The sequence below is a fragment of the Macaca nemestrina genome, chromosome 16 (genome assembly GCF_043159975.1).
Source record: "Macaca nemestrina isolate mMacNem1 chromosome 16, mMacNem.hap1, whole genome shotgun sequence".
Classification (NCBI taxonomy): Eukaryota; Metazoa; Chordata; class Mammalia; order Primates; family Cercopithecidae; genus Macaca; species Macaca nemestrina.
Window position 1 is genome coordinate 82,717,695 of NC_092140.1, and position 26,457 is coordinate 82,744,151.

Genomic DNA, 26,457 nt, shown 5'->3' on the forward strand with positions numbered 1-26,457 from the left:
TGCCCTTCAGCAGGGCTTAAGCAAAACAGCCAATGCAAGTCCTAGCCTTTCCAGCTGGGCTGAAGTTAGAAACTGGCATGGATTTACCTTGGAGTAGCTGGGGCCTGGGAGGCTACATATACTGTTTCTACTTGCTCATATTGCAGGGCAAGGCTATATGGCTCAGCAGGGCTGAGACTATTTGGAGACTCTATTTTTACGTGGTCATGGTGAGGGGGAGTGCAAATGAGAAAAGGGTACAACAATTTGCATTTGTGTATGTGTGAGTGTGTGTGCATGTGCATGCACATGTGCACATGTCTGGGCACACAGATGAGAAGACATTACTGTCATGATGGCTGTTGCAGGTGGATGGAACAGGTTCCCTTGCAGGTCATCTGCAGCTTCATGGACACATTGTGGCTTCTTACCCAGAGATGCTTCTGCATCTCTGCCTGATGACTCTCTCTGGCCACAGAAATTTGTTAAGCCCCTGCATGGGGAAGCCCAGAACAGCATCAGAGTTAAAGGTGCCTGGAGCAACCCTTAACCAATGAAGGATGGAGCTGGTTTAAAAAAAATATAATAAAGTCTTTTTTTTTTTTTAACCCCCTGCCAACAGGAAAATTGACGTGTTTTCTACTGAGCCTTTGAGAGGGACTCCAGGGCAAGTAAAACCCAAGTGCTCTGTGCAGCATCCTGCTCATGAATACTCCCTTTATTGGCTAACCCACCTCTCTCTATCTTGCTTCTCCAATCCCTCACTGTGTTTCTGGGGATCACATTCCCAGTAAACATTTGCATCTAGATTCCTGTTTCAGGAATCGAAACTAAGACAGTGGCCCGGTTCCTGCCTCCTGAGAGTGCCTTTATGTGGTGGGTTTTCAGCCCCGCCAGATTCCTGCTGAGTGGCAGGTATGCATTTCCATGTTGGGCATTGCCCCCTTTCAGCCACTGGCCAGGAAGATTGTGGCTCTGGTAGAAATAATTATAGAGTTTGTCAGGTTGGAAGAATCTCATCTCCAGGAGGACCCCCCCAGTAGACCAGCAAAGATAAGAAACAGAATGAAGATGGGTGCATGCCTGTGGTCTCAATTGGGGAGGCTGAGGTGGGAGGATCACCTGAGCCCAGGAGTTTGAAGCTGCAGCGAACTAAGATGACAACTGCACTCCAGCTTGGGTGACAGAGACCCCATCTCAAATAAACAAGAAACAGTGAATGGAATTAAAACAGTGAATGTTCATTAAAAACAATGCCAAATTGAAGCAAGCTTGGAGTTTTCTTGTTGAGCACATGGGCTCCTGAGCAGGTGCAGCCTCAGCTACTCCTCATTACCTTTCACCAGGCAAGCCACGCCTGTAAGAGCTCACTTTCACGGCGCATGTCTGGATTGACTTACTATCTAAATTTCTCTTAGTGCTGCAGCAAGAGAGTCCTCTGCAGCATAGGAAGGTAGCATCAGAACTCCCTGGGGTAGGATCAGGTTTCTGGATGATGCATTTCTATCAGTTCTCCTGAGTTCCAGCAGACAGCAGATTCGACTTGCAACCAAACAGACATATGAAAGTAAATGTGCACTCCTAACATTTTGTAACCTGCCTCCCACAAAACAGAAGGCACTCTTCCCTTTGCCTTATTCCCTGCCTTGCTCTTGACATTTTTACAGCCGACTTTGCATTTCTGACACCTCCCACTTGAATTGGCTTCTGGTCTCTCCTGGCCTGAGAATCCCAGTCACGTGACCCATCCCAGTGCACACTCTCGGCTCTCTTTACGGCCAGGCCACACTCCTCCTTGCCTTGACATTTAGGGCCTGTCATTTCTTTTCCTCTTCTGCTCCAATAAATCAGGACCAGTCAATCAACATTCACTGCCCCCTGGGTGGTGTTTAGGGAAGCTGATGCTGGGCTGAGGAGGCTTTTCTGTGTGCACGGGGGTTGAAAGCAAGCATTGCCTTTCTGCTCCCATCCTGTGGCTTAGCGACAGTGAGAATGAAACCCTGGGCAGGAGCCCAGGCTCCATGTTCAGGTGTTTTGTCTGACTTGTACAAAGCTGAGTGCTCAACCCAGACAAAGCAACAATGGCCTGCTCCTGGGTGCTGCCTTGTTTATAGGTCAGACCTGTGCCACTGGTTTAGCTCGTTCACCTGAGAAAGTCTGGTGTGGAATGGAATGATCAGCAGCCTGAAGACACAGAGGCTGTGCCAGTTCTGGCCCTCCCTGCCTCCCATACCACATGCTGGAACGTGGGTTTAATCCAGCCTAGAAGCAAAGGGAAGCAAACCTCTTGAGTGCCTAGTGGCGGGTGTTAAGTAATGCCCTTCAAGGGCATGAATGTATGGGAGGATAAAGTCATCAGAAAGAGAGAAAGCAGAAAGCAAGGGAAGATAGGAAATGGGAGAGATCAAAATGAGAAAAGAGGAAAATGAATACACAAAGCGATCATTAGGCAGAGGAATAGCTGGCTGCCACTTACAACTCTTTGAGTGGCACTGATGCCATTTGTTATCCATCCCTGTTTCAAAGTGGAGTCAGGAGCTAGTGGATGCATGTGCTCTCTCCAGAGAAGACACACAGCTCAGATTTTCAAACCATGTTGCCTCCCATGGTTCCCTATATTAGAATTCAGCACAACTCTACTTGCTCAACTGTGAGAGGTCTTAACCAAAGGGTTTGAAGATGCTTTATAAAAAATAAATAACCTCTGCAAAGGTAAGATGATATATTTTTCCTCCTGTTCACCACAAGACTTGAATACACACTATCAGCACAACCCCCAAAGGTAATTTTAAGATGCAGGTTTAGAAGATTCTTTCTAAAAGAGACCATGACAGGTAGGCTGATCATAATATCTGGCACATAGTAGGTGTTCAATAAATGTCTGAAATTGAGTTAGTGAATGATTGAATATGAGAGACAGATTAAGAAGAATATTTTAACAAGAAGATACTTGAGTAGTTAACACTGATATTTTTTCAGAACATCTGATTGTTTCTGTTCTGGGCCTCATAGATTTAAGGATGAGTGAGCTTTCTAAATGCACATTCACTGGCTGGCCTGAGATCATACATACATGCTCCAGGGTGCTAAGTGCAAGGAAGATTTGGACAATGCACAGTAATGGCAGAGGTTGAACCTGGCCAGGAGATTCTGGAGAGGTCTCTAGAAAAGCAGGTTCCAAAGGGGCTGAGGTCTCACCAAGCAGACCAGGCCCTGGAAGACAAACATAAAGATAGCAAAGGTATGAAACAGCCTATTGTGTCAGAGAGGTGCAATAGAATGGCTTGGTCAAATCAGAGAAGAGTGTGTGGGGGGGGGGTGAGTGTTGGAGGGTGGGGCAACCACTGGCCTTTTTGGTCACCATAGGTTTTTCAGTGCCTTCTATGTGACCAAACACTGGCATTCATAGGTTCACTTATTTAGCTCCTCCAGGGAAGCTGAAATCCCATGTATAAGCTATTGCCTTGTCATCTGGGAGGGTGTGTGTATACCCATGTCTCCCTAAGGACTCATGGTTTATGGTAGAGGAGAATGATCTTTTATTTTCAAATCGCCTCATGGTGCTTATCTGGTTTCTAGTCTGTATTTCACTCTGCTGTGAACTACCTTGGGGCAAAACCTTCCTGCTTTTTGAGCACAGTGAGCACAAAAGAGTTTTACTGAACGGATGGATGCATGGGTAGACAATGGCTGGACAGGACAGGTGGCTGTTCAGAATCCTATGAAAGCCCTTAAGCTCTGCTGTTCTCTCCTAAGACAGGAAAATTCATTTTTTTAATCATGAGCACTCTTTCTTTATTACTAGCATTGCAAGTTCTCCCCCGAGGCGCAGAGCCCAGAAGAAATCATCATGGAATGAAAAGAGTCAAGGTTGGAGCCCCCAGAGAACTTAGCAAGAATGCCAAGTAAGGGCTGTATAGGAGGGTGGCCAGCACAGGCCCTGAGGCCTGGGAGGAAGGGGAAGGGCTTGGAGGCTTTGCAGACCCTCAGACTCTTGGGCCCCCAGCAGTACCCGCAGACACAAGTCCCAGTGCTGGAATATTGTGCACACATCTGCTGCAGAATACCTTGGGAGCCAAAGGATTTGATGAAGCTCAAATCAGAGTAGATAGAAGGCAATTATGTTTTTGCATCCTCGGCTCCTGCCACCCTGCAGCTCCCTGAGGATGCACTTGTGGCATTTGGGTGTTTTTCTCACAAAGGCCTGGAGAGAGAAAAATAGCCACTCACCATCTAATAAATTATCCATCATGTGACCACTTCTGCCGGCCTTGTTCTGACACTTCTCCCCTTCTGATTGTAGACAATAATTACACTCTAATTGCTAAGATAATCTTGCTTATGGAGCTACAGCAGCAATGAAAAGCTGTCATTTGTTATGGCTCGTCCTGAATGTTGATTTAAGCAGAATTACACCTCAGTTCAATCTGAAGAGCAACCCCCACTCAAATGAGGCACGGTCTTTGGAAACCTGGAACTGGGCGCCACAGCATGTTTCTAGCTTCTCTCCTGGCCTAAGGGCTATACCTGACTTGAGAGAGGTCACTCATCAGCCCCTCCACAAACAGGGCCCTGCAGTGGGATGGATCCCTTTGTGTCGGAGGGCCACCCACCCGCAGTGGATAGAGAATGACTGCAGGAAGGCAGAGGGTGCACCTAATGCCCCCAACCAACAAGTGGATTTCCCTGCAATTCACATCGGCCTTTGACCCTGTGCCATTATCTCTTTTCTCAAAGCACATAACTGAATGGCAGAAAAATATCACAAACCATTAACGTGATCAGTGTTTATTGGACACCCCATATTCACATTGTTTGGTGCTGGATGCGTACAGCCTGTGAAGCTTATTTTCCTGCAACATGAGCACAGAGTCTGTGTGGAAGGCACAGGGCACATATGGAAATCTGCGGCAGTAGCATCGGACACACTAACGAGCATCAATTTTCAGATGGGGTAAAAGGGAGGAAGAGCTTGAGAGAAATGCCTGAGTGTGAGCTGCAGGGCAGGCTTGGCAATATAGGTCACTTGGTTGAATACTTCATTTATCTAATTCTATTTATTGAGGACCCACTAAGTGACAAGTATGGAACAAGGCACCAAGAATTTTAAAAATAATGGACCATTGCCCAGAGATTTTGAAGAGCTCACATTCTGCTGAGAATTGAAGTGTGAATATACTATATAAATAATTGGAATACAATATCCATGGAGAGTAGGGAGTATTAGGAAAGCATCAAAGAAAGGCTGATGGATTCAGCCAGAGGGGATGGGAGCTAGCTTTGAATTAGGCCTGGAAAGGTTGGTGAACTTTTGAAAGGTTGGCTGCAGGCATTTTTGGCCTGGAAGCTGGAAGGGCATGGAGTAGTTAAAGTAATGTGAAGTAGTTCTGTGCGACCAAAGAGCATCTGGGGCAAGGCGTAGTGAGGGGATGCAGCTGGAGAGAGGCTGAGAATAGCTAGTTCTGAGAGCTTTTGAGTGTCCTGTGAAGGATGTGGGCTTTACATAACCGGCTCTAGGTAGACAGAGGACGTACACAGCCTCACTCTGGCCAGTGTGGAGGGGACTGGATGGAAGGAGGGAAGGCCAGGGCTAGCAAGGCCTGCAGGAAAGTGGGCAGCATTACTGGAGTTGCAGGAAAACCTTTCAGAGATGCATGGGAGATGGAGTTCATTCGGCTCTTATGTTGTTTTTCTCTCTTCAATGCCTTTCGGGTACCCCTACACACAGTTGTCTTATAATTCTCCTAATTTTCTTATTCTGGAAGCCTTTCCATATATTTCTCTTGGGCTCTGAGTTCTATTCTCTATTTCTGTAATGTTAGGCTGCATGATCAGTTGTGTCTTTGGTTGGGGATGAGACACACCAGGGTGCACACTCAAGTTAGTGGAAGTTTCCTACCACAGGCTGGACTCAATCTGAAGTCCCTTTTTATGGTTGAAACAACTCTTTTCAAGTTGGTAGATTCTCACCTGAAGCAGAAGTTATTTGCTTAAGGATCTGGACCCCTTTCTACGTACTCCATCAGGGGTGTTAATCATTCAGGGGTCAAAAGTCAGCTGGCCTATAAACACAAATTTACTGGACACCTGCTGTTTACACATCACACTGCTATTCCAGGTTGTGTTCAAGAAAGAGTCTAGACTCTGAGTCTCTGCAAAAGTCCTTTTAATCCCTTCCACTGCCAACAATGCTTGCTGCTGGCTTGGGACAGCCTGCCTATGTGCTGTTGCAAAATGAATCTCTCTTAAAACACTCACAAAACCTGACACATGTCAGTCAGTTGGACTCCCAGCACCTGCCAATGGACACAGAAACAAGAGAAGGGCTGGTTTCTGGACTGCCTTCCAGATAATAAATCTAGCCATATGGAGGAAGCAGCCTCTCCTTTGGAGATGGTAAATCAATTTTCCTAAAAACAAACAAATCTGCATTTCTCTGAGCCTGTTTTTCCCATTTCCCAAAGTTAACATATTCTGGATAATAAAACAAAAGGAAAATACTAGGTTGATGCAGCACCTCCTATGTATGTGATTATCTGTAAAATATCATACTGGGTACTACAGGCTCATAAAGAAACCAAGGCTTGGCCTCTGACCTCATAGACCTTATATTCTACTTGGAGATGTACAGAGCTGGATTAATACATTTAGGGGCTCCAACCTGAAATGATTATAGTCCTTCCCACCCATATACAGATACTTAAAAAAAAAAACCTAGAATTCATGTGTAAGCAAAATTTCTACATGTTCTTATTGTAAAACTCTGGTTAAGTTAATTGAATTGACGATAAGCTTTTCTCGTGCTCTGGTATCCTTGTTTTGTTGGTGTTCTAAGCATGGGCTTCATCTACGTACTAGTAACCTGGATGGGCCATAACTATGCACATCAGAAGCTGTAAAACTGTATATACCAGACAATATTATAAGGAGAAAAGTACATGGTGAGTCCCTGTGTCATTCAGGGTTCTCCAGAAAAACAGAACCAAGAGGAGAGGGGTGGGTGTGTGTGTGTGTGTGTGTGTGTGTGTGCGCGTGCGTGTGTGTGTTGAGAAAGAGGGAGAGAGAGTTTTATTTCAAGGAATTCACTTAAGTGATTGTGGGGGTGGCTTGAAAGTCTAAAATTTGTAGTGATGGATAGCAGGCTGGAAACTCAGGCAGAGGTGAAGGTACACTCCACAGGCAGGATTTCTTCTTCCCCAGGGAAACCTCAGTTCTGTTCCTAAGGCTTTTCACTGATTGAATGAGGTCCACCCATACTAGTGACAATAATCTCCTTCACTTAAAGTCAAGTGATTGTAGATGTTAATCATATCTACAAAATATTGCCATAGCAACACCTAGATAAGTGTTTGATTAACTGGCTACAGCCTAGCCAAGTTGACACATAAAACAGACCGTCACAGTCCCCAGTAAAGGTGTAGCCATGAGCACTGTGGATGGTCAGAGATGGGAATCTGAGGATGTGATAGCTGGAAGGGAATTTAGAGATCACCAAATTTAATCTTCATGCACAGGGAAAGTGCCTGCCGTGCTTGGTTTGTATGAAGTATTGAAAACAGGTTTTCCCAATCCAGTAGCATGTTTTACGTGAGGGATTCAAGTGGACTTTCACAGAGGCACGGGGTCTGGATTCTTTCTTGATCAGGGCATGGTGAATCAGAATGTACATAGCAGATGTCCAAATAATATTTTTTAATTAGATCACATTGGATCTAGGCCTAAGGCTTAGTCCTATCCTTTGAGGACAGGATTCAAGACTATCGTTTCACTGATATATATCCCTAGGGCCTAGCCTAGTCTTAGTACGTAATAGGTGCTCAAAAGCATTGGTGGAATTCATTAATAGAATGAATGCATGGAATTCAGGCCAGTTGGATGTGCACTATCCTGATTCTATCATAGGAATGTAGACAGAGAAAGGAATTATTCTAAGCATGAATCTGAGTTTCCTCATCTGTCGGATGGAAATGCTAATATATTACCTTTCTAACAGGTGTATCCAAAGGAGTATCTGAGCAAATACATCTAATTATCACAGCGCTTGGCATATAGTAGATGCTCAATAATCAGTAGTGATTACTATGACAATATTTTTTTTTTAAACTCTTTTTTTTCATTATGCTTTAAGTTCTGGGGTACATGTGCAGAATGCAGTTTTGTTACATAGTTATGCACATGCCATGATGGTTTGCTGCACCCATCAACCTGTCACCTACATTAGGTATTTCTCCTAATGTTATCCCTCCCCTAGCCCCCCACCCCCCAACAGGCCCCAGTGTGTGATGTTCCCCTCCCTATGTCCATGTGTTCTCATTGTTCAACTCCCACTTATGGGTAAGAACATGCGGTGTTTGTTTTTTTTTTGTTCTTGTGCTAGTTTGCTGAAAATGATGGTTTCCAGCTTCATCCATGTCCCTGAAAAGGACATGAACTCATCCTCCTTTATGGCTGCATGGTATTCCATGGTGTATCTGTGCCACATTTTCTTTATTCAGTCTATTATTGATGGACATTTGGGTTGGTTCCAAGTCTTTGCTATTGTGAATAGTGCTGCAATAAACATACGTGTGCATGTCTTTATAGTAGAATGATTTATAATCCTTTGAGTATATGCCCAGTAATGGGACTGCTGGGTCAAATGGCATTTCCAGTTCTAGATCCTTAAGGAATCGCCACACTGTCTTCCACAATGGTTGAACTACTTTACACTCCCACCCACAGTGTAAAAGCGTTCCTATTTCTCCACATCCTCTCCAGCATCTGTTGTGTACTGACTTTTTGAGGATCGCCATTCTAACTGATGTGAGATGGTATCTCACTGTGGTTTTGATTTGTATTTCTCTAATGACCAGTGATGATGAGCATTTTTTCATATGTCTGTTGGCTGCATAAATGTCTTTTTTTGAGAAGTGACTATAACAATATTTCACACAATACAACTCTTGTAGATGCTGGAGGTGCCATGCTCAGAGCACCTTTACCAGCCATGCACCCATCCTCCAGCTCTGGATACTGTCAACAGCTCACAGCTGCCCACTTTTCCAGAGAATTGCTCTCTATTGAAATAAGAGATGTGTTCACTAGGAGGTTATGGGTTCCTGTCCCCAGGGGGATAGCCCACAGCCAATGACTGATCCACACAGAAAGACAAAGGGTTGGCCAACCCCATAGCTCAAGGTGATCAGGCTGCAGCCAGTCTCCAGCTGAGCTCTCCTCTAGCTTTTCTCCCTGCCTATTATGCTCCTCTCACTCCCTTTCTCCTGAGAGCATGACCTCAGTAAATCACTTGACCAAGAGTCCTTGTCTTAGACTCTGCTTCTAGGGAACCTAACAAGACACTGTTACTTGGAGACAGCCGCCAACTTTTTGCCTGTGCAATAATGCCATTTTCTGGTTGTGATTCTGATATTCAGACCCCTGAGTGAGTCTCTGCCACGAAATGTTCTTAGCTAGAAGAAGAACATGGCCTTGCAACTGCAGCTGGCAGCTGGCACTTGGCTCATCCACAGCTAACCTCCTCAATCAGCGAGGCTGGTGTACTCATCTTCTTTGTGTTACATTTTGCCTAATTCTGCCTGCCCGAGTCAATTCAATCAGCCTAGCTTGTTCCATAAACCAAATAATCACAAGTTCAACCACCAAGGCTTGAATTTCAGGGAAAACATTCACTCACTCACTCATTCATTCATTCCTCCAACAGTTATGGAGTGTTGTCCACAAAGCCACGTACTGGAGATGTAGCTACTAACATAGATAAGACATGCCCTCTGGGAACTCACAGTCTGGAGGGAGAAATGGACAAATAAATAGGCAACTGCAAAGGCGTCTGTGATCCATTCTGTAATATGATGCTATGAGAACACAGAGGAGATGAACCAGGATGGAGGTCAAATGGATTGGTCTTCATTGCGGTTGACCTAAACAGAAATAAATAGAATAGATATCCCTTAGCACACTGCAAACCAAAGTGGTTACGTCAAAGAAGAAGGTGTCACATGTACAAAGATGTGTAGTTTTAAGCACAAAGAATGGTTGCCTAGTGATGGACAGAATAAAGAGATATAAATGCAAAAGGACTCTGCCTTCTGTGTTATTACTGCTGTAGCTTTTCTCCCACTCACTCACTCACTTCCTGGGACTCAAAGAAAGTGCAGCTGAATTAGATGGTTTTTAGCTGGGGACTGGCTAGATCAGTGGAAATCACAACTGAGTTCTCCCACTGCCTTTCTATCCAACAGCACTGTGGATCACCCGCAGACAAGGTCAGGATGCAGTGGTCTCACTGCACGGCTGCCTTATTATTGCTTATTCCTCCTGTGCCATTCATCAATCTACTCTGGCAAGACATGCAGAGGTTATAGCCTAATTATGAGGTTAGGAATGTTAATTGTTCTATGTTGACATTAGTGTAGCTGGTGCTAATGGGAAACTAATTACTACTCTGTGCCTTTACGGCCATTTTCATTGCCCTCTTGTAGTTTTGTAGTTATTTGGCTATAGATGGTAATGACTTAATATGTGGCTGCTGTTATTGCTTTGACTGTACAATTGGGAGAGTAGGAAAAGAGGAGGTGTTTTGGAGAAGTCGGAGCCTTTTAAATACTTTTACTTTTCTTAAGGTTTTTTTTTTTTTCTTTGCAAGGGGTTTCCTTGGGCAGTAAGAATGTGAAATTCTAAAAATACCAGTGTTTTGGTGTTTCGAGGACCCCAAGATCTTACTCATAAGTCAGCTGTTGTTGATCATGTGCTGGACTCTGAAAGATGAAGAGTGCTCCCGGTCTCTCTGAATGCCACCTCCCACCCACTTTCCTGAGCTGTAGGCCCAGAGGTCAATCTAGATCTCTCCATGTCACTTATTCTCCAGTGCCCCACGTCCAGTCACTCTCGAAGCCCATTGATTGTATCCTGAGCATCTCCCTTCTGTTGCCTCCTCTCTGGTGCTGATCACGGCTCTGCTTATCTATCTTTTCCTTGGACCACTGATTGGCAACCACCAACTTACCAGTCTCTGCACCTCTATTTTCAGACTCTATTTTTAAAATCCTCCAATGGCTCTTCTTTGACTACAAAATAAAATACAAACTCCTTTTCAAGACACTTCAAGAGCTAACCCTTGCCCACCTTTTTAACTTCTTCTTCCACATTTCCTTCTCGTTTCCAATAGCCCCATGTAGCACTCATTATTTGTTCTTCTCCAGGTACATCATGCTATCTCCTCCTGCCTCCATGCTGGCGCATATGCTGCCCTTCCTCCCTGGAATGCCCTCATCTTCCAGAGGCTGCTCCATTTGAGAGCCTTCCCTGATTCATCCAGGCAAATTAACAGATAATAACTGTTTTATCTACTAAATATTAAACTCTCTCAAGGCAGGGTCTATATTTGCCTTATTTACCACTGTGGTCACAAGCCTGTTATATCACCTGGCCTATGGAGAGTACACACTAAATATTCAACATAAGGAACTGAAAAAGTCTGTATTATGGTTTGGATATAGTTTATTTGTTCCCACCAAACTCATGTTGAACTTTGACCCCCATTGTGGTGGTGGTGGGAGGTGGGGCCTAATGGGAGGTGTTTGGGTCACAGGGGCAGATCCCTCATGAATGGCTTGTCATGGTTCTCACCAAGTGACTGAGTTCCTGCTCTGGGGAGGCTAGACTAGTTCTTGTGAGAGTGGATTTATTTCCAAAAGAGTGCGTTGGTATAAAACCCAGAGTCCCTTAGGTTTTGCCTCTCTTCACAAGTATTCGCTTCCCCTGTGACCTTCTCTGCCATGTTTTTCAACCCAGCACGTGGTTCTCACCAGATGCTGAGCAGATGTTGGCACCATGCTTCTCGTACTTCCCAGACTGCAGAGCTGTGAGCTAAATAAACCTCTTTTCTTTATAAATTACCTAGGCTTAGGTATTCTATTATAGCAGCATTGAACAGACTTAGGAAAGTCCTCAAGGCAAGACATACTTTTGATATCTACTTAGACACACAGATTAAAAGGTTACATAACCACATCTCTTTCTAGAGATAGGTTGCAAATGAATGTTTTCATGCATAACATTTCAAGTAATACATTGAAACCTCATCAATTCAGACTAATGGGAGCAGGAAAGAAAAAAGTTCTTTTAAATTTGTGGTATATTTCAATTTCAGGCTTTTTACCTCAGGCCAGTTTATTTCAATATCTACCAAGCACCTACCATGTGCTAGGTATGGTCCTGGACACAACACTGGCTATATGAACATAAATATGACACGGTTCCTGACTTGGAGATGCCTAAAGCCCTTTGATAAATGCCTTTCTGTAGACTTAATACACCTATATTCACTCTAAATATAACTTGTTTCTTTAAATCATATGGTCATCTCTGCCTGGTTTTGTCTGGAACTTTCCTTCCTGCCTTGCCTATTTGGCTAATTATTACTTGCCTTTCCCACATCAAAACCTTCTCTGGCTAAGACCACACCTCTCCTTCTCTTCCTCCTTTCCTTCCCCAGAATCATTCTCTCTGTTCCTCTTCTGTTTCCCCAGGGCCTTCCCTGTAGTCCTGTCCACTGCACCATCCTCACTCCTTTCCCGCTATTCTGTGTGTTCCTTCAGGGCAGTGACCATCATTTTATTCTGTCTTTCTAGCACAGTGGCTGACACATGGGAGATGCTTAATGATTTTTGATGTTGTTACAATGAATGAATAAATAAATGAAGCTAGAATTTTTAACTGGAGATCCTGCAAGCCTCTTTTTAATGAATTGTTTTGTAATTGGGAACACTCACTCTTAGAGACCTAGGTTCCCAAAGTTCCTCAGTTTTCTCCCCTAGTCAACTAAGTTAACATCTCTTAGAGTATCTTATTACCTCAGGATTTTATCAGATTCAGCCATAGGAAATTGCTATGTTTTGTGCATCAAAAACAGCTGAATATCAGCACATCATTCAGATGGTTCAAACTAATACTTAACAAATCTGCTCAATACTAATGGTGCCAAGGTAAACATCAAAGTGTCCATATTCAAATGTTCTAGGTTCCAAATGAGAAGACTGGTTTCCTTACCTCATTCTGGGTCTCCCTGGCTTATGTTTCCAAAGCTATTCAGAATGATCTGCTAAGCCTGTTGCTTCTTTCCGCTTTCCTGACTGGGTCCACAAATGCTTAGAGAGCTGTGCAGAAATCATCCTTTTTAGAGTCACTTATGAAAGGTTAGCACTTATAGCCAGTTAGCAAAAGCCCAGTACAAAGCAAATGTATAATAATTGTCTTTGTATACCAAGTGGCACAATAACTGTTATTCATGCCATAGAGAGAATATCCAGTTGTTGGATGGAAGGGCTTGGGAGATGGTAGTTTGGTGAGGTCCCAATCTTTCTGGAAAGACAGTCACATTGCTTGTCCTTGGGACTTTAACTCTGCAGCCCTGCTCTTGTCCTATGTGGCCAACCTTCCCCACACCTCACCCCAGGACCAAGCTTTTGTGAGCTTCACAGCCTTTGCTCCATTTCCAAAGCAAGTGGTGCCACTGACTCTCAGCCTCTTGCCTCATTTCCTGTCTATGTCACTTTCACCTCTTAAATCTCACAACCAATATTTCTCCACAGGAATCACCCTAGACTTCTCTCCTTCATGGAGCCTGCATTTTCTCTGGTCACTCAAAATACCATTTCAGGATGTGTTGACAGATCACTTGGGACCCAACCCCCAGCACTACTTTTACTTGGCTGATGTTGTCCGGTGCCCCTCTCTGTTCTTTACCAGCCCCAGAGACAATGATTGACAGCTATCTGATCCAAAGGGGCAGAAAGAGGGATGAGAACATAGGCCTGCCTCCCAAAGGATCTTCCTTTTGCCATCGGTCAGGTTCAAATGTCATATAACATTGGTCAAAACTCAGCCTCCACTCACCTCCCTCCTCACACCCCATATTCCCCAGGCTGACCTGGAAAGGTGGAGGAAAAGAAGGCAGAAGGGAGAGGCGAAGCCCAAGCACCTGAGTATTTTTCTCAGGCAAGACTCAGGACTGCTCTGGACATTCAGAAGCTGAGTGTCCAAGTGTGCTGTGTAGTTCAAGGCCACCACCACTGCAGAGGCCAAGGACACCTTAGTAGGAACTCTAACCTGGCTCCCAGGGAGAGCTGCTTCCAGATTTGCCCTGTAGGCAAATTCACTCTTTTCACCCTCTAAACAAATAAGTCCTTGCTCCCATTTCCCATGATTTAGTCTTCAGTTTAAGTCTTTGGTCTCCTCTGGTCTATCAGCTCCCATCTCTCTCCCAGTCTTTTTCTTTATTCTGTGACATCTGTTGAATAAGGCACATAGGGTTTGTAGTCACTGTACTGTTCCTTGTGATTGTGAGGTAACAGGCTAATATTATCACTTTCTCAGAAAGTCTTCAAAATTATCATGTGGAGGTGATGCATTCATCTGCTGGGAGGTGTCTGTGTGGTCAGATAAGATGATGGCTACATTCCATTCCAATCCTGTCATTCAATCGTTCTCCCTTAGTGGGCAGCTCCAGGGAGCCACCAAGGGACGTGATAGTCCAAAGCATTCCGCTAAAACGGAATTCCAAACATGGTACCCACAACTTGGGTTTCTAATCTTCCATTTGTACATCTGCATGTAGTCTGTCTCTGATTTAGGGTTTAGGTTCCTCTGTATTTTTCTTTTTTTCTTCTCCTGCCCTTTGAGAGTTTAATAAAAGTCAGAGGCATCTTGTAAATTGTGTCTCAAGAATCATTATCAAAGGCACCTCTTGCGCAATAATATATAGTACAAACACTAATGTGTGTGGCTTTATCAGCTAGATTGCATGAACGTAAAACAGCTCCCACACTTTTTAGCTGGAAAGGTATTTAACGTCTCCGTGCCTCAGTTTATTTGCCTGTAAAATAGGAATTATAATAGGATGTACCATAGTGTTCACCGTGAAGATTAAGTGACTTAATGTATACAAGCACTTACAACAGTCTTTGGCAAATAGATGACAACATATATATTATCCGTAATAATATGGTGGAAATAGTTATTCTCTCTCTTGAGTGTTCCTCGGCAGTTTAGAACTCAGGGATCCCCTTGAAGATGCCCCCGGATCTCCCGAAGTCTCTGGGCCTCTGAGAATCGCTAGTTTAGCAGAAAGAGTCCCAGACAAGAGGTCAGAAGACCTGGGAATGTTCACAGCCCCACATACACCACTAAGAGCCGACCACGGGCCAATCCTCTTACTAGATTTTTCTGTCAGTTTACGAATTCTTCACCAGTTATGCAAGGTGGCTATCTTTTCCCCATTTCACAGACAAAATTAATTCAGAAGTGTCTAATGACGTAGTTAATGCTAGAAGCAGAAAACACGGGTCTGTCTGGAGCCACTATTAAGATCCCCCTTTAAAATCCCGCCACAAGACTCTGAGAGTCAATCTCTCTTATTTCTGTCGGCGTCAAACAGGAATATCACCACCCTGCCCACCTCGCAGGGTGAGATTCCAACTAGAAAGTGTTTATGCAAGTCCGCCGTGGGTCGCGAAACGGCTGCTGGCGTTGGAACAGAGATGCCAAACACAGTAAACGTCAAGGAGAAGCGACGCAGCTGGAGCCGAGCCGAGCCGAGATTTAGGATCCCTCCTGCAGGCCCGAGGCCGAGGTCGGGCGCGCGGCTGAGTGGCAGGAGCATTAGCCAATAGAGCTGCAGGAGGTGGCGGGGGCGGGGCTGCCCTTTGGCCGCGCTCGGCCTTGTGGGAGAGCTAGCGGCCGCAGGCTTGTGTAGGCCGGTCTCGGCGCTGCGGATGGTCAACAGAGAGCCGCGGCCTGTGGGGCGTTGTCTAATCTCAGAGCGCTGAGGGCTGGCACCGGGAATCCTGGCGTTAGGCCAAGGGGCCTGGCGAAAGCCCGTTAACGAGAACTGCAGGCTGTTGGTGAAGTCACGACGTAGTGCCAGTGGCCTCGTCCCCCTCTAGGCGCAAGGGATCCTCACAGGCTGTGGAATCCGGGCGTCGGGACCTGCGGGGACCTGGGCCTTCTGCTTCCGCTCTCATTCCTGAATGTTAAAGGGGCAGGGCCGGACTGGGAACAAGGGAAAGCTGGAGAAATAGCAGGGCCGGATTTTCCTCCCGATAACAGACATTTGCAGGCCTCCTAGAAGGAAAAGTATAGAAACAGTGATATTGGGGAAAGAACGATGTGGCGGTTCCCATGTCTTGATGGGATCCCCTTTGCCCTTGAGCCACCGTCGTCTCTCACCTGCTTTATCGTCGTGATCTTCTGACTAGATTGCTGCCAAATGCTGCTGATCACCACATCCCCCAACTTAAATACCTTTCCATAGTTTCCCGTTGCCCTCAAGACAAAGGCCTGACACTGAACTGAACTCTCCAGGCAGTGGAGGTTCTGGCTTCCTGATGACGGTTCCAGCCCCATTTCTGACCACTTTCCACTCCCTTTCCCCCAGTCAGGGGTTTATGAGATTAATAAATGGATGAACAAGTTATTTCTAGAAATATCAGCAATATTATCAGAGTAAAAGGAACCATTATAATCTGACGATTAAAAGCTATTGTGCTCAGGTATCACTTCAGATGGGGAAGTCAACTGTCGTGGAATCCAGGGAACCTGAAGTCTTACGTTTGCTTAGCTACTAGATTTTTCGCATAATCTGCCACATGTTGCATCCAGTCTCTGTTCCTTCATTTATAAAATAGGGCCAGTGAAGGAATGTTTTCTATACTCATATCTTTACCTTTATAAGCTACTTCAAAGATAAATCCAACAGAACAGGGAGAAGCACTTTACACATTCAAAGTATTACTAATATATAATAAGATACACGCCATGTACACACCATGAATTACCTTTAAAATCCTTTTCTGGGACACATAGAACTTGCACTTTATATATCCTATAGGACAGTGGTTCCCAACCTTTTTGACACCAGGGACTGGTTTTGTGGAAGACAGTTTTTCCCACAGACCAGGGTGGAGGTGGGGAGAACGTTTTGGGGATGATTCAAGCACATTATATTTATTGTGCACTTTATTATTACATTGCAATATATAGTGAAATAATTATACAGTGCACCATAATGAAGAATCAGTGGGAGCCCTGAGCTTGTTTTCCTGCAGCTACACGGTCCCAACTTGGGGTGATGGGAGGCAGTGAGAGATCATCAGGCATTATATTCTCCTAAAGACCGCCCAACCTAGATCCCTGGCAGGTGCAGTTCACAACAGGGTTTGCACTCCTATGAGCGTCTAACGCTGCTGCTGATCTGTTGGGAGGCAGAGCTTAGGCGGCAATGCAAGCAACGGGGAGCGGCTGTAAATACAGATGAAGCTTCACTTGCTTGCCTGCTGCTCACCTCCTGTTGTGCGGCTCAGTTCCTAATAGGCCATGGACTAGTACCCATAGGTGGCCTGAGGATTGGGATCCCCTGATATATGATACCCGAGGTTTATCTTTATATCAGGCATGCATTTAAAACACCCCATAGGTTTCTTTTCTTATGGCTGCATTTGAGGAGCAGCCTGGTTTATAAGCCTTGTCTACTTCTGCTCACCACCTGTCCTTAATAAAGGGAGCCACGGGGGCCTAGAGAGAAGATGTAGAAGAAGGTATCAGCCAAGGAACCCAGCTTGCATGAGGTAAAGATGGCTTTGACTTGAAACTTTAAGAATTAATGGCCACTGGCCGGGCGCGGTGGCTCAAGCCTGTAATCCCAACACTTTGGGAGGCCGAGACGGGTGGATCACGAGGTCAGGAGATCGAGACCATCCTGGCTAACCCGGTGAAACCCCGTCTCTACTAATAATACAAAAATTAGCTGGGTGTGGTGGCATGTGCCTGTAATCCCAGCTACTCGGGAGGCTGAGGCAGGAGAATCGCTTGAACGTGGGAGTCAGAGGTTGCAGCGAGCCAAGATTGTGCCACGTACTCCAGCCTGGTGACAGAGCGAGACTGTCTAAAAAAAAAAAAAAAAGAAAAGAAAAGGAAAGAAAAAAGAAAAGGCAAATCTGAAATGCCTTCTTTCATCTTACCCCTAAACCTAATACCTCCCCCAGAATCCCAACTTGAAGAGATTTCTCTGGAGACTGAGAGGTATTTTTACTTTATGAGGATTACCAGGGCAGTAAAAGCTCGGGCAGGACACATACATGTTATGAAGTCCATCTGTCTGTCTAAGAAGAGCTGCATTGAAACCACCTCAACTTGTGATTCCAGTTTCCTTTTGCATTATGGATATGCTGAAGAGCTGCCTCAAACTTAGAGATGATATGAACATGATGGCACTCTCTGGGAAAAGGCCTAGAAATTTAAAGTTTGATAATACGGTATTGTGTGTGTTACTCTGTAACTGACTTTTTTTTTTTCCCACTTAATAATCTATGTGGATATCTTTCTAGGTTCATGCATATAGATCTAACTCATTCTTTTTTATAGCTGCATGATATTGCATGATAGATATTTCCCATGCTTTCTTCAGACATTTCTTATTGCTAGAAATGCAGATTGTTTCCTACCAGATTTTTTTTTAACTATGGGGTATCATGTTCTAATAAACACGCTTGGACATATTATACTATGTACTAGGTCATGATTTTCTTTTAGGATGGAATCACCAAAAAGTGTAATCGTTAGGTCGCTAGGTGTGTACATTGGTAATTTTAGAAAATATTGCCAGAGAGATTGAAACAATTCACTACTGCTTTCCTCCAGCTTCTCCTGGGCATGCCACATACACTGTGGGAAGGCGGAAGGCTGACCTAGAACACCTTCAAGTGGATGCTACAGTGAGTATGACAAGACTATGATTCCTGGTTTCTGAAGTGTTTTGGATTTTATGGGTCAGCTAAAACCTCATTTAATAACATGCTGTCTGCCCTTTGCTTAACATAACTGTATCCATGATGTGGCTGAATTAACCACCTACCACTGCACAGCCATAAGTATCAATCCACCCTTTTTCCCTAGTTCTAATTTTGTATGATAACCTGCTTGAGGGAGAGAGGGAGTGGGCGGGAGTAGACGCTGAAAAACTGCAGGGGTAGGAAAAGGAACTGTGGGAGGGGAATTCATGTACACTGAACCCAAAGACCCTAGGAGGGATGACAGGCAGCAGGATAGAATCTATTTCCTTATTTTCATGTTCTCTCTCTGCTCAGAGACATTTTCAGCATAATAGCTGTTGACTTCTGTAACACCCTTCTGTAATCTTTTGCGAATCCAGTAGACTCTGTGTTGTCACGCTTCATCAGCTGTGTTATAATTCCCAATAACTAGCACACAACTGATGTCCTATCCCTGAAAAGCTGGCCCAAAATAAATGGCTTCTGGGGGCTTAATGATAAATCAGAGGCGTTCTGAATGGATTCTGAAAGTATTCTAAGGACAAATCCTCGCTGGAATCCAATTTGGCTGTTTCATTACCAGTTCTATCTCCCGCATGCAAAAAGATGATAAACAACATTGTAAAGATGTAGATGAGACTGGCTTTTGTGACCTAATGTTTCTGGTGAAGAGAGAAGTACACGTTGTTAAAACAGGAAAAATGCACAAAACCCACTGGCAACAGAATATTATAGCCTTCATTTTTGAACAGGAATCCTTTGTGATTTTATTACCTCGGAAACAAAGACCTAGCTGCTTTTGCATTTTGTAGTGGTTTAATTAACCTTTAAGTGTGCACAGAGAGCTGATACACCTACTCTACAAAGTAAAAGTCACATGAGAAAAAAGTATTAAGTTACCAGATATTTCTTACTGACCCAGACCAAGATTCTATAGGGGTACGTATCAGAGTAGTGAGAGCACAGTTTCCAGGATCAGGCTCTCCAGGATTCCAGCAAGTGAGTTAACCTCTCTGTGCCTCAGTTTCTTCATTGGGAAAACAGACTAATAGTAATTTGGACGTTATTTTTTTTAAAGTGGCACTAAGAGCAACCAACAGATAACAAAATGAGAGAGGGTGTATGGACAAAGAGGGAAAGATTAAGAAATAAATCTACCCATAGCGAGCATTAAGAACTGTTAGGATTTGGATATCATTTTAGTGGAATGAATGTCTATGTGGGATGCTGGAATTTACAGAATAGTGTAGTCTTTCTATTTATGGTTTTTGGAGTTGGACAGACCTTGGTTCGAATCCTTCCTCTGCCATTTAGTAGCTGTGTGGCCTCAGTTTCTTCATTTACCTTATGATAATGAAATGGAGGACTGTATGTCACACAGTACATACCCAGTACATTGCAAGGGTGCAAGGCATGGCAGTTATGACTATTATTGCGTTTAAACTGTTTTGACTGCTATATATTGACCCCTGTATCAGTTTCCTATTGCTTGTGTAACAAATTGCCACAATCTTAATGCCTTCGAACAACAGAAATGTATTCTTTCACAATTACAGAGGCCAGAAATGTGAAATCAAAGTGTCAGTAGAGCCACACTACTTGCAGAGGCTCTGGGGGAGAATCAGTCCCTTGTCTCTCCTAGCTTCTGCTGGAAGCATTCCTTCCTGTTCTTTGGCCTGAGGCTGCATCACTCCAATCTCTGTTTCTGCCTTCACATTGCTGTCTCCTTTGTGTGTTTAATTACCCTCTGCTATTCTTTCATAAGGACACTTTTGATAGCATTTAGGGCCCACCCAGATAATTCAAGATGTTCTTCTCATCTCAAGATCCTTAATTTAGATGTATCTGTGAAAACTTTACCATATTAAAGAATATTCACAGACTGAGGATTAGGGCCTGATATCTTTGGAGGCACCACTCAGCCAACTTCAACCCCTGCCAATGCATCAGACTATGTGTCAGGCATGTCCAGGGATATCTCTCATTCCTAGTTGAGGAAGGGAAGAAACTGAAAGGAAAGCAACCATGATTTTATTTAACCAGAATGCTAAGAGTAAAAGACAATATTTGTCAGTAGAAAACAAAGTAATGATTTGTTTCTGTGCTACTGGATCATCATCTCACACATCAGCAATGACCCTACATAGGTGATAATAGCATAGAGGTGGAGACCTTGGATTCTGGACCTAGATGGCCTGGGTCAACAAACCAGGTATGCCTTATATTAGGTGTAACTTTAGAAATGCTTGATTTCTCTGTGCCTCAGTTTTTTTAATCTGTAAAATGAGTTAGCACCTATTCCAATGGGTGGCTACAAGGACTAAATGGGGCCTAGTTCACAGTAAACACTATGTGAGTGTTAGCTGTTATCATATTTTTCTGTGCATACAGGTGGACAAAAGTCTGGGGACCAGGTTAAGTACTTACTACATTTCTGAAATAGAAGTCTCCACTATCTGCTTTCATGCTTTTAATTTCATTAATTACTTCTAAGGGCATCATGCAGACAACATTCTGCTTAATTAAGAATCATGGTGGCTGGGAGCAGTGGCTCATGCCCGTAATCCCAGCACGTTGGGAGACCAAGGTACATGAGGAGGTCAGGAGTTCGAGACCAGCCTGGCCAACATGGTGAAACCCAATCTCTACTAAAAACACAAAAATTAGCTAGGCATGGTGGCGGGCGCCTGTAATCTCAGCTACTCAGGAGGCTGAGGCGGGAGAATCACTTGAACCCAGGAGGCAAAGGTTGCAGTGAGCCCCGATGTACTCCAGCTTAGGTCACAGAGCAAGGCTCTGTCTCAAAAAAAACAAAAAACAAAAAACAAAAAAAACATGGTAATGTGATATCCGTTAGTTGAGATTTCCTGTGTAATTATGCACACTAAGAGTGTGTACTACATGGGTAGTATATGAAAGGGCAGATACAACTTTGTAGGGACTGAAACTTATATAACATGGGGGCCCTCTTGATGAAAAGGAATACAAAATCACAAATGCAAAATTAGGTAGAAAAGTGAATATTAGCTGGGCACAGTGGCTCAGGGCTATAGTCTCAGCTACTCAGGAGGCTGAAACAGGAGGATTAATTGAACCCAGGAGTTCGAGTCCAGCCTGGGCAACATATCAAGACCTCATCTCTTAAAGACAAACAAAAAAAGTGAACCTTTACTTAGAATGAGAAGTGAGAGCAAAACAAATCATTTGTTCAATGATTTGAAAGGCAAAAGGTCATGAAAGGCAAATGAAATGGAGATTCCAGGGACTGGCCTATGCATATGTCCATGGTGTAGGTGGTTAAGAGCAGCAGCTCCAGAATGGTCTTGATGCGGTGGAAGACCTGATTCGTAGCTCTCTTCCAGACCAAAGTCAATAAAGTTAAATCCATTCATCAATAAAGGATATTTATTACATGTAAACTGCAGCAATTTCATTTGTTTTCCTTTTTTTAAGACTTCATAGATAAAAATATTTACAGATCTGTCTGATCCTACATTCTAATTTGGGATCAGGAAAATACAGTTGTGTGTCTCCTTTAATCGTAACCTTCATCTAGAAAAGGATTCTTCTTCAGATCCTAGGTCTTACCTAGTTGGGGAAGGGAGCCTAAAATGTGGGCCCGGGGTATCAGGTCAAGATTACAGTGCCTTTACTGTACAGCACACTTTGTTTTGATCTTCTTATCCTTCTCTCCCATCTCTGTCATGTGTGTGAGTTTTCCGATGTTGTATGGCTGGCAGAGTAAGTATGTGTGTAAGAAGATGTGTGGAGAGTCCTGACCCTGTGGGCTTCTCACGGTTGTCTGGGCAGTTTGGAAGAGCTAAAGCTATTCTTTCGAGAAAGCATTGTTCCGCACAAGGACAGGGAAGGGTACAAAGCCTATCGGTATCTTCCTCCTGTTTCTTTTTCTCACTGTCTTCCTCCCTTGTCCTTCTCTCCCTGTATTGGAAGCCAACACAAATACTCACTAATTGAGATCTCTGAAAGATCCAAAAACATGAATAGCTAAGGGTGGTAGAGTTTTGGCTACCGTAACAGGAAATGGGAAGTTCAGTGTTGGAGGCTGTGGGATGGTCAGCTTCCGGGCACTTGCAAAATGACTCAGGCCATGCCTGCCCACTCAGCTTACTCACAAGGCCGCTACTGCTCTTGGCAATGAGCTGACCCCTGTATTGCACGGTGCAGCTGGCCAGCTCTGCCAGGCCCAGTGAGAGTGACATGCCTACGCCAGCCTGTTCACACCTCCTCCTCAGCCAGAAACTGTGGTGCATAGAAGAGTGTTGTGTATCCCAGTGTAGGACATCACAGAACTAGTACTTCCTGAATCCCAGGGTTCATCTAAACGGATCAGGGAGGTGGAGAAAAGTAGGAACAAAACTGACATCAGTCCCATGATGGCAGATGAGACCTGATTCTGCTGAGTGATTCAGAGTTTCATCTTGTTAACAAATATATGTAGCAGCCATTTATTCAAGTATTCATTCAACAAACTATTCTTAACATATGCCAGGCACTTTGCCAGTACAAAAGATATAAAGTTCACATGTGTATTTATAAAACATATGAATATATCAGAAATAATACAGTATAATGTGATAAATTCTGTAATGAAAGATAAAACTTTAGTAAGCCAAAAATGGCAAAGATTAATTATATGTATCTGTATGTGTATGTGGGTTCTCATTCAAGCCAGGGAAATGTGATTTTTTGTTTCTTAAGGACCTAAGTGTCTCCTGCCAGTACAGCCCCTTCCCCAGTAAGAACCAGCTTTCCCCTCCCACCTTGCCGTCAGGGTCACCTTCTTCTAGTATATTTTGAGTGAAATACATCCGCTCCTGAGGCGAGGTGGCCTGTGCTCCAGCCTTCTCTCCACGACCGCCTCTTCTTAGTGACTACTCACAGCTCCTGTGGTTACTGTCCTGTTTCTCCTTCCCCTCACCAGACAGCATCTCACATCTGTTCTTCCCCAAAGATTCCCTCACATAAAACTGCCATATGTAAAGACTTATGGGAGGGCTGGGGTTATGGAATGGGTCACAAGATGATGCAGAAGGAAAACTATTTCAAATAAAAAATCAAATGTCACTGTTCTTTAAAATGCCATAGCTATCCTCACTCCAATAAATATCTCACGGTCCTTCTTGAGCCCCTCACCTGCCACATGCACATGACTCTCGTGTCTCTCACCAGAGACCCCTGTTTGTTCCCAGCGATGCAGCCCCTGTGGTGTCTCTTTGTTTCCCTGAAGAAAACTCAAACTTCCCATTACTTCGTTCAGCAAAAGTTCAATGATTCTGTGTCCCAGCCTCTCCGGGTCAGACTCAGACCTCGTGTGCATAAATCATGGCCACACTTTGATGTCTTTTCCTTTGAGAAGCTTCTCCCCTAGATGCAGAACAGCAGTGTTCCTTTTGTTGTTGATGATGTTAAAGCATTTTGTTTTCGTTTTTGTACACATGAGAGGTGGAATGAAATTAGTCCTGTAGACCCGAGTCTCCTATGGAGTCCCCCATAACCAAGGAGGTGTGGGGAATGATACGGAGCCCAGGGAAGGCAGGGTCCAGAGACAGATGACTACTTGGGTTGAAGTTCTGCCTGTGAGGCAGGGAATGTGTTCTGATAGTCTTCTTGAATCCTACCACTCTTAAGTAACATGGATTTGATGTTTTCTTTTTTACTTCAAACTTGTGATTCAAAGCCATGAAAGGATCCAATGGCTACTGTGACATGGCAGTCTCCCAGTGTGATGTGGATGGCAGATGCTTAGGTACGTCCCACCTCCTCACCCACATGGCTTCATCTGTTTGCCAACTCAGCATGGCCAAGTAACCTGGTCACAGTGCTTCAGATAATTTAGAGTGAGAATAAGCCAAAAGGGAAAAAAAGCAAAGAAAAACTTTCTTTTGTGTGAATGACCTAGGAAATGTCGGGAAAATTTTTTTTTTTTTTTTACTTAGATCATCCATAACTTGAACTTGGGTCTTCTTTGAATGGTTTCTAGGGAATTTTTTTCCTCCTGTTTTGAGAGATCATTCTAGCCCATTTGAAGGGCTGTGATTTCAGCACCAGCTGAGTTCCCTATCTTGGTTAGGTGTCCACTCTTTCCTTTATGGTTGACAATTTTCCCCTTCCCCAGCACTTGGCAGGAAGGGGCTCTCCTCTGAGGCCACTGTCACGTCCAGGCACGTTAGCTCCCTGGCTGCCTGCCTGGCAGACATTACTGCCACTCAGGGCCAGGGGGACACTGGGTCGAGCGGGCAAGAATGCTGGTGGTGGTTGCATCTGGGCTGCAGTTCACCATCTGGGACAGAACAGTGAGATGGAGCAGCCGTGAGCAGATGGAGGGTGCACATCCATGGAGACTCAGTATGTGTCAAATACAGCCTCATAAGGAAAGGGCACAGGGAGATACTGAAAGTAAAAAAGTTGTTGCTTACAAGCTTTAAGAATCCAGAGGGAGTTCTACCATGGAGAAATGAATGCAAAGAAAGAAGCCTAAACGGAAAGAGGCAATGAATCCAAAGCTCTGAGACCAATAGGCAGCGAACAACTTGCAACTCAAAGCCACCAGCCTTGCCTTCCAGCCCTCCCTGATCACCCCTTTTCCTGAACACGTATCACATTTTCCATTTTTGTCACTTGTCTTGGCATTTACATCATACCCTGTCTGACATTGTTTCCCAACTCTTGTCTCATGTGTATCCATTATGTCTTCACAGCTTAAAAATGAACTCCTGGAGGGTGAGACCATGCATGACAACTGGCAGAAGGTATGGAGAAAACCAGTTTTTAAAACTCATATACTTACTATAAGAGAAATGATACAATTTAGCCATTGCATTGTACGTTGAACTAAATTGAGTAATAATTATTATAAAAAGCAAATTGGCCAGCCAACAGACACGTGAAAAAATGCTCATCATCACTCGCCATCAGAGAAATGCAAATCAAAACCACAATGAGATACCATCTCACACCAGTTAGAATGGCAATCATTAAAAAATCAGGAAACAACAGGTGCTGGAGAGGATGTGGAGAAACAGGAACACTTTTACACTGTTGGTGGGACTGTAAACTAGTTCAACCATTGTGGAAAACAGTGTGGCGATTCCTCAAGGATCTAGAACTAGAAATACCATTTGACCCAGCCATCCCATTACTGGGTATATACCCAAAGGATTATAAGTCATGCTGCTATAAAGACACATGCACACATATGTTTACCACGGCACTATTCACAATAGCAAAGACTTGGAATCAACCCAAATGTCCATCAGTGACAGACTGGATTAAGAAAATGTGGCACATATACACCATGGAATACTATGCAGCCATAAAAAAGGATGAGTTCGTGTCCTTTGCGGGGACATGGATATAGCTGGAAACCATCATTCTCAGCAAACTGTCACAAGAACAGAAAACCAAATGCCGCAAGTTCTAACTCATAGGTGGGAATTGAACAATGAGATCACTTGGACACAGGAAGATGAACATCACACACTGGGTCCTATTGTGGGGAGGGGGGAGGGGGGAGCGATAGCATTAGGAGATATGCTTAATGTAAATGACAAGTTAATGGGTGCAGCACACCAACATGGCACGTGTATACATATGTAACAAACCTGCACGTTGTGCACATGTACCCTAGAACTTA

General features: G+C 44.1%; 1 protein-coding gene and 1 long non-coding RNA gene across 34 annotated transcripts in view; one reads left to right on the plus strand and one right to left on the minus strand.

Annotated features, from left to right (window-relative positions):
- Nucleotides 1–15,737, minus strand: part of LOC105491713 (uncharacterized) — a 106,403-nt gene extending 90,666 nt beyond the window's left edge. For 4 of the 5 annotated variants that reach the window (XR_011614858.1, XR_003020399.2, XR_003020397.2 and 1 more), the window contains exons 1-2: nt 13,027–15,737; nt 9,759–9,896 (exon numbers count right to left, since the gene is read on the minus strand). This is a non-coding gene — a long non-coding RNA (uncharacterized lncRNA). Of the gene's footprint in view, nt 1–3,756; nt 4,184–9,758; nt 9,897–13,026 lie in introns of those variants that run through there. The other variant, XR_003020398.2, reaches the window with a different exon arrangement.
- The window catches only part of LOC105491714 (uncharacterized), a 279,924-nt gene that overhangs the window by 82,439 nt on the left and 171,028 nt on the right, over nt 1–26,457 (plus strand). For 8 of the 29 annotated variants that reach the window (XR_011614844.1, XR_011614836.1, XR_011614831.1 and 5 more), the window contains 3 exons: nt 3,785–3,884; nt 18,673–18,746; nt 25,523–25,573. Coding sequence is in view for 8 of the 29 variants with exons in the window: in XM_071081394.1 (XP_070937495.1) it covers nt 3,100–3,220; nt 3,785–3,884; nt 25,523–25,573 (272 nt within the window). In the remaining 21 variants the exon portion in view is untranslated. The other 21 variants (XM_071081394.1, XM_071081392.1, XM_071081393.1 and 18 more) reach the window with 10 other exon arrangements.